The sequence below is a fragment of the Prosopis cineraria genome, unplaced genomic scaffold (assembly GCF_029017545.1).
Source record: "Prosopis cineraria cultivar Desert tree isolate PC_DT_omini unplaced genomic scaffold, ASM2901754v1 PC10, whole genome shotgun sequence".
Taxonomy (NCBI): domain Eukaryota; kingdom Viridiplantae; phylum Streptophyta; class Magnoliopsida; order Fabales; family Fabaceae; genus Prosopis; species Prosopis cineraria.
Genome location: NW_026555341.1, coordinates 9,787,928 through 9,796,314, shown reverse-complemented (window position 1 = coordinate 9,796,314; position 8,387 = coordinate 9,787,928). Strand labels below are relative to the sequence as shown.

The 8,387-nt window shown below is 39.0% G+C and overlaps 1 protein-coding gene across 1 annotated transcript; it reads left to right on the top strand.

The window, feature by feature from the left end:
• Positions 1 to 957: 957 nt before the first annotated feature.
• Positions 958 to 8,107, top strand: LOC129322714 (lysine-specific demethylase JMJ13-like). Its single transcript, XM_054969051.1, has 11 exons — positions 958 to 1,647; positions 3,098 to 3,440; positions 3,827 to 3,983; positions 4,064 to 4,283; positions 4,833 to 4,886; positions 4,971 to 5,050; positions 5,164 to 5,441; positions 5,535 to 5,930; positions 6,241 to 6,659; positions 6,788 to 7,066; positions 7,231 to 8,107. Exons 1-11 carry the CDS (start codon positions 1,645 to 1,647, stop codon positions 7,582 to 7,584), a joined length of 2,583 nt encoding a protein of 860 aa, XP_054825026.1. The 5' UTR covers positions 958 to 1,644; the 3' UTR covers positions 7,585 to 8,107.
• The last annotated feature ends 280 nt before the right edge of the window (positions 8,108 to 8,387 follow it).

Here is an 8,387-nt window from a genome sequence, read left to right as displayed (position 1 = left end):
GACCCGGTTTAAAGCCGAGCCGCCAAGAAGACCTTCTCAAAGCTTCGTTTTCCCCGACTGTGGAAAAACTAATGATTAGCCCAACCTCCGCGTAACAAAAAGCACCAATGCACAACTATCCAATGGGAAGAGGAGAGAGAATGCCCACAGGAAACCGGAATCTATAGGTGGATTTCCATATCACGTTATTAATTAATTATTAATTATTAAATTAATTAGTAATTAGCCATTCGTATCCCGCACAAGGGGATTTCTCGTGACCTTCAGCGCCTGGGCCCCCAAAAACCTATTGTATAACCGCCAGCTATTTCCATTCTGGCCACCACCCGCGGTAACACCCAAAATCCACGAAACCATTGCCTTATCCTTCTCCCACGTATTTCCCTCCTCTCACAACAAGCGCCACGTGTCGATTGAAACTACGCATTGGGGGTTTTTTTCACTTTACATTACAGAACTGACTTGGCCGCTCCCACGTGACACCCGGTTAGGTCGAAAACGCCCTTCTACCTCTCGCCTAACTAAACGAAACCAAACAAGGAGAAAATCGTCTTTTTAGTTTTAGAACTAACTAACTGGAAGGTAGGTAAGAATTATCCTGTACAAGTCGGCAGTTGAGCAGAAAAAGTACACCCGCCGCTTGGTATTTCAGCTTCCAGAGAATTTGCGTTAGTTGACCCTTTCAAAGTAAACTATCGCACAGATGGACGGTTAGATCTCAACATACTGCAAGAAATTGTATTCTATTTTGCCACATGTGATAATTCCGTCTTTCCTGCCACTTTCTGTTCTCTGACCGGTACAGGAACCAGAATACATCGATAACGCCGTCGTTGTGAATTTACCCAAATGCCCTTCCAGTTTACAAGGCGTAATACCGTTTATTTCCTTCTGTCCCCGCCAATAAATTTTCCCATTTAATAACGATAATTCCGTCATAACACGCAAAACGGGAAAGCCTTTCCGTTTTGTTCACCCTGAAACGCGAGGGGCGATAAACGCGTTTTGGACGGCAAGTTCTTGGTTGAACCACCAACCAACCACCACTTGGGCTCACATTTCTTCTCTGAGTGAGTTTCATTTAGTTTTTAAAACAGAGAGAATCAATTTTTTTAAAGGAAAAAAAAAATCAAATTTCATATGGTTTTCCGAACTCAATAATAAAGGCGTTCATATTTTGGAGTATAAAACTATAAATTATCCCTTCCGTGCTCTTTTTCGGTTTTCTAAGCATTCGTTTCTTCTCTCTCCTCATTCACTGTTTTCCTCTGTTTCATACGCGCCGGAAAACCTCTTTCCTCCGGCCGGTAAATTAATACGATTACGTGCGGCCATATTCTGTCACTCCACAGCAAGCTGGTTAACCCTTTCCAATCGGCGCATTTTTATTTTTCATTTTTTTGGCCGTGGTTGGTCGTGGAAGCGCTTGGATCTCTCTTTTGAGCTGGTTTCACCCTTGTACTCTTCGTTCTTCGAGAATGTGGCGAGTCTGGTTATCTTGGAAGGCTTTATTTTAATCTGTAACCATAAGGATCGTGATCTAGGGTTTACCTCTGGGATTTAGATTTAGTTTTTGGTTGTTTTCGCGATTTCTACTTCAAGTGTACAAAGACGGAGACCTACAGGGAGCGACTCCGTAATGAAATGGTAAGTCAACTGTCTTTCCTAATTTTCCCCCTATCTTGTAATTTGGTTTTTGATAGAAGCCTCTATTCTCTTCAAATTGCATTTTCTTCTGGTCCATCCTTCAGATCTTGGACATTGTTCGACTATGTACGGTCTAGATACAATTTTCCTTTTTTTTTTAGGCCGAGTGATGATTTTCCTGTTAAACCATGTAATTTGAATTTATGAACTCTAAGCTTGAGGGGGTTCCTGTTTTACATTGACGCTGAGGTGCATTATGGCGTAACGGACTTCAACTTTTTTCTCCCCCCATATGAACGGAAGCCCCCATCTATCGATTAGGGAAAATATGGGTTATTTACTTATATTAATTTTAATTTTAATTCCTTTTTTGTCTCCTTCGCTTTCCAGAAAAAGAATTCTGAGATTCATGTTCCTCAATGTTTAATAATTTTTTTTTTGGTCTCTAATTCTGTTTTTATAAAAAAAGTTTTCGCGGATTCAATATTTAATAAATCACGTAAATGTTTAATATTATTTACTGTTCGTTTGGCTTACGGTAAGGTGGGGAGTAATGATTTTGGGAAGAGGGACTGTTCAATTTTCAGCGCATGCATTTGTTGAATGTTTCTTTGTGGATCATTTTCGCTTGACCAAATTGCGTTTGCTCATTTGGTTCTAAGCGAAACGTTTTTTGTGAAAAACTCCAGTCGGTGGGTCAAATTTTATTCTTAGCGGTTTATTTTGCTGAAGGAGGTGATTTGCGTTCGGTTCAAGATTGTACAAGTTATGACGCTATTACTCGTGTATGACTTCGATTGAGTGATAATTAAAAACCGTGTTCATCTAGTTATTGGTTATTGAATTCTTGCTGGTAATATTCCAACCTTTTTTTTTGGGGGGGGGGGGGTTGCTGCTGCTGCTTGCTTGAGTTCACAATGCATTTGTCCAGTTCTCTCCGTTTATCTAGTTCCTATTCCAACTGGAGTTGCACATTGGGTTATCAATGCATGGAGCTAGGAACTTAAATTAACAAAGGCTTTGTCCAACATGTTTTAGACATGACACAGTATTGTAAAAAATATCAAGCCTTTATAGAAGTTGCTGTTTCCATCTTAATGTCCATGCGTCTTAGCTCTTGTATGAGAAATGATTTGAAGACGCAAATTGGCTCAATTAGTATTATCCTTTTCTGGGAGGAGGGTTTCGGGGAAGGGATACAATTATCTCTAGTCATGTGGCTCAATGTCCATACTCCTTTGGTTTGTTGTTTTGAAATTCTTTGATTTACTTCTTGGACCATTCTGATTTATACACAATCTCATGATACTAAAGTTTATTGTATGTAATGCACTTGTTGAGTTTGAAGTTATTGACATGATTTTACTTATTTTATGCATGTAACTATCGCTATAATTCTTCCAATTATATGCATGCCGTTCTGAGTATTAAATGGTGAATTGTCTATTAGGTGGAAAGAAGACTTTCTTTATCCAAGGAAGTTAGACTTGGGCTAGAATTCTTGAAGCGTAAAAGGCTTCAACGGGCAAAACTCATTACTGCCCCTGAAACAACTGTTGCTAGCACAATGACTAGAAGTGGGGGAGATGCTTTAAGAGCTTCAGCTTCATGTGGTGCCCGATTGCATGGCAATGCAGATGTCTTCTCCAAGCGGAAGGTGGATAAGTTTGAGACAAGTGATCTTGAATGGACTGAGAAAATTCCAGAATGTCCTGTGTATTCTCCAACGAAGGAGGAATTTGAGGATCCGCTGGTTTACTTGCAAAAGATAGCTCCAGAAGCTTCAAAATATGGTATGATCTATTGAATAATTTTTTCCTCTGGATTTTGAATTATGATATTAAACAGAGGCTTGATGGGGTGCTCATGCAAAATCATTTCACTATCTGTCACTTTTTCAAACATAATTTTTAAGGTTTGGTGCCAATCAATGCTGAGTATGTGTTAATAGTAAAGTATCATTGAGCAGTGAGCACTCAGCAAACTTCCAAATATAGACCATTTTAGTCTATGTGACCTTTTTCTGGCTTTCAATTAAGAGAAAGATCTTTGTTTTGACTTTAAAGATGTTTTTTTTTTTCATTGGATGTAGATTTGCTGAATATGTTTGAGGTGACGAATAAGTAGATTGAGAAAATTGTGACCTTACTATTCTTCATTAAATTTTGTTCAACTCCAGGCATATGCAAGATTATTTCACCTTTGAGTGCTTCTGTTCCTGCTGGAGTTGTTTTAATGAAGGAAAAAGCAGGATTCAAGTTTACAACTAGAGTACAGCCTCTTCGGCTTGCTGAGTGGGACACTGAAGACAAAGTCACATTTTTCATGAGTGGAAGGTAAGTTTTGTAAATGCATATATGTGAATCTTCAATGGTCTTATTTCTTTTGGTTTTTAATACAACTGTAATTCTTTCAGCAATTATACATTCCGTGATTTTGAGAAAATGGCGAATAGAGTTTTTGCACATAGATATTCTAGTGCTGGATCTCTTCCTCCCACATTTATGGAAAAAGAGTTTTGGCATGAAATTGCTTGTGGACAGATGGAAACTGTTGAATATGCGTGTGATGTTGATGGTAGTGCTTTTTCATCTTCTCCTACTGATCAGCTTGGGAACAGCAAATGGAATTTAAAGGTGTTAATTCTACTAATATCTCTTATTTCTTATCGTATTCTCTTATGATTACATCTTTTTCTTCGATATTTACAGAAAAGAAAATCTGGTTGAAAGATGCTTCTTTTTTGTGGTTCTATTTGTTCCATGCCTGATTGTTTGAACATGAAATTTCTTTTGCATTTTGCTACTCTGTTGAGAGTGATCTCGGAAAATATTTTTCTGTTGCTGATTCTGTTTCTCAGTTTCAATACTTAGTCACAGGAGAAATTACCAAAAGGCAATGGTATTGAAAGGGTTGTGGAAAAGAAATATGATTAGATGGTGATTGTTTCTGAAAGAAATGTGTATTAACTTGCCTTTAAAATATAACCTTCTTAACAGTTAGTTCCCATGTGATCTACTGTGTTTGTTTTCTGAACACTTTTGTAACATTCCCCTGATTCCTGTTCATGCCCGTATTTTTGTTGATCTAATTAGTGTTAGACAATCTTCTGTTATTTCCGATGGACTGATTGATCTGGCATTTTCATTAACTCACTCAAAGCTCAAATTTGTGTTTGGTCTCAGAAAGTTTCACAGTTGCCCAAGTCCATTTTGCGCCTCTTGGAAACCACAATTCCGGTATGTCAGTTATCTACTTATCTTACCTTAGTACTCACTTTTTCAACATACTTCTCCCTCTGACACCTTTTGACTTTATTTCAGGGAGTAACAGAACCCATGCTATACATTGGAATGCTCTTCAGTGTGTTTGCTTGGCATGTGGAGGATCATTATTTGTATAGGTAAATGTTTCATGTTTTCATGATAAATTTAGCTTAATATTAATACTGGCTAAATTACCTGCTTTATATGCCTAAATAATTATATTTACTCATTATATATTTTCTTGTGGCAGTATAAATTATCATCACTGTGGGGCATCAAAAACTTGGTACGGCATTCCAGGTCACGCAGCATTGGATTTTGAAAGGGTGGTGAGAGAGTATGTGTACTCTAAAGATATTCTTTCAAGTGATGGGGAAGATGGAGCCTTTGATGTTCTTCTGGGGAAAACAACTCTGTTCCCTCCAAATGTTTTGTTGGATAATGAAGTCCCCGTCTATAAGGCTGTTCAAATGCCAGGGGAGTTTGTAATAACTTTTCCCAGAGCATATCATGCTGGATTTAGTCATGGTAGGAATCGCACACAAAATACTTGTTCCACCCCAAACTTCAATATCGTGTCTGAAATACAAATATATATTTATCTTTTCCCTCAAATTTCAGGTTTCAACTGTGGAGAAGCAGTGAACTTTGCAATTGGTGATTGGTTTCCTTTAGGAGCTATTGCTAGCCAGCGATATGCACATCTTAACAGGATGCCTCTGCTGCCTCACGAAGAACTTCTATGCAAAGAAGCAATGCTTCTTCACACAAACTTAGAACTTGAAGATTCAGACTTTCCCTCTGCAGATCTTTTGGCTCATAATTGCATAAGGATTTCTTTTGTGAATCTAATGCGCTTTCAGCATTGTGCTCGTTGGCTCCTAATGAAATTAAGGGCTTGTTCGAGTGTTTCTCCACATTCCCACAGCACAATTCTCTGTAGCCTCTGCAAACGCGATTGTTATGTTGCATATGTAGACTGTGAGTGTCGCATGCACCCGGTGTGCCTTCGCCATGGTATGTTATGACCTCTACTATTCACTTATGTATTATTTCAAAAATATTGTATGAAGATTGGCTGACGCACACTTTCGTGAAATTTATCGCAAACACTATTCTATCATTGATTTTGGATTTGATAGGTTTTCATATAAATAGTCAATTACACGTACCATGTAAATGAGAGAATTATAATCTTGATTTGGGACCAAAAGATGTTTTTGGGATCATTAAATGAAGATTAAACTTGATTGTTCGCATCATATATTCTTATGTGGTGGTTAAGATATTAGCATTTATTTTCTGAAATGAAACTTTGATGATGCAGAAATTGAAGCTCTTGGCTTCACCTGTGGTAGCGAACACACTCTTCATGTGCGGGAGGATATTAATGATCTGGAAGCTGCAGCCAAGAGGTTTGAGCGGGAAGATGGAATCGTGGATGAGATTCTTAAGCAAACCAAGGGTGACAATAACATGTATTCATATCCTTTGTCAAATATGTTCCAGAGAGCTGAAGCAAATGGATATACTCCTTACTGCGAGATAGAATTTGATCCTGTTATTGAACATTATTCAACCCCAGATCAGGCAACAAGTAATCCAGAGGGCAATTTACAAAGTCAACTTGTTTTGAGCCATTGCCCAGATGTTCAACCAGGATTTTGCGAGGCTTCTTTTTCTTCTGCTGCATACACCCTCTGTTCTCTTTCAGAACCTATTGATAGCTCTCCTCCTGTGAAAAATGTAATTCATACTCATCTACTTTTTGAGCATCGTTGCACTGTTTGTTTGTCATTGCCTCTCACTCTGTTGGGATTGGAGGTTAAAATCTGAACTAAGAACCCCGTTCTGTTATTTTTATTTGAAAGCAGGACGATGGGCATGCTTATTTTACTTCAGGCTCTATTGACTCTGAACAATGTTTTGAAGGAGTGTCTAATAGCACATGCCAATCTTTACTATCCTCAGCGCGCTATCACGACATCTCAAGCAAACCTCAGCGCGATCTTGAATTCGAGACGACACCCGTTGTAGATGAAGAGGATAACGATTCTGATTCAGAAATATTCAGGGTAAAGCGGCCATCTTCTCTGAAGGCAGAGAAGAGAAATTTGAATGCTACCATGTCTTCCAAGCATTTTGACCAACAGGTATTTTCAATTAGTTCATCCTTGATTTTTCAAGTGCATCATGTCTAGCTGCTAGACTTATGTGTTGTTAAGTTCTCAGCTACTGGTCTTCAAAATTTACTATCTTGTGTTTGTCTGAATTTATGGACTTAAAATATAACAACCTAATGCGTACGCACTAGCAGGGGCTTAAACGATTGAAGAGAGTTGTTCATGAAGGAAGTAGCCCGCCGCAGCCAATGGATTGCAGTAGAAGCAGTGATTCAAGTAACAAATTTAGTCACCCGATAAAACGGAAATGGGAGGGTGAAAGATCGGTGAAGGACAAATTTGCAGGGGGAAATAGCATCCCCATTTCTGTCAGGTATAAGAAGTTGGGCAGTGAGGGAGTTAGTAGAGAACGAGACATGCACAGGAAAGATAGGTTCCAGCAGGCCATTGGCGAACGGCCTCCCTTAGAGATTGGGCCCAAGCGCCTTAAAGTCCGAGGCCCTTCGTTGTTGAGCTTAGAGGGTCCCGGTTTCGCCCCAAAATGGTAGCACGCACTGGCTAGGCCTACACATTTCAAGAGTCTGACTCCGCTAACATCAATCAGCTAATGGGCTTTTCTAACCACACGAGAAAGAATTTTCAACATGATTGATTCTGGAAGCAGCGGCAAAGATATTAACCATTTAGGATATATATATATATATCACATTCTTTTTGCAGGGCCTAAGATTCGGGCAATCTGCATGGGGCGCTGATCCCTTGGGTTCTTCCGGCCTTGGTGCTTTTCTTTTTCTAACTCTGCTCTGTTGCAGCCATTCTGCAAGCTAGAAGTGAAACCCCACCCCCCTTCCCGAAACCCCAAAAAAAGGAAAAAAAAAAAAGGGTCGGTCTGGTGAAAACCCATGTAAATTTGTTTTATTTAGGTCTCTTATTGTTAGGGTCTCTCCCATTAATATCTGATTTAAGTGCTTTCTGCTGCTTCCCTAGCTGATGTTCATCCATTCTTTTTGTAGCAATAGGTATCTTGTTGTACCTATAACTACTTGATTACAAATTATCTCAATTACTTTACTCCGTGCCTGTTAGTTTGCAATTTGGAGTTTGTTATACGTTAGACGCACTCCACTCGATAGATTTTAACGACACGCTTGTAATTCATGGGAATCAACTGGACTATCCCCCCACCCCCCCAAAACACACAAACTAAACCTGACTTCAGTAGGCCTTCGACTAGGAAGACATTGGATAAAAGGGTACATGTCTAAAGTAGATATTGTAATTTCATTTTTGTTGGTTTTCAAAGTCCAGTCCTGTCCGGTGAAGAAAAACACCCCTAGACACTTGTAGCATT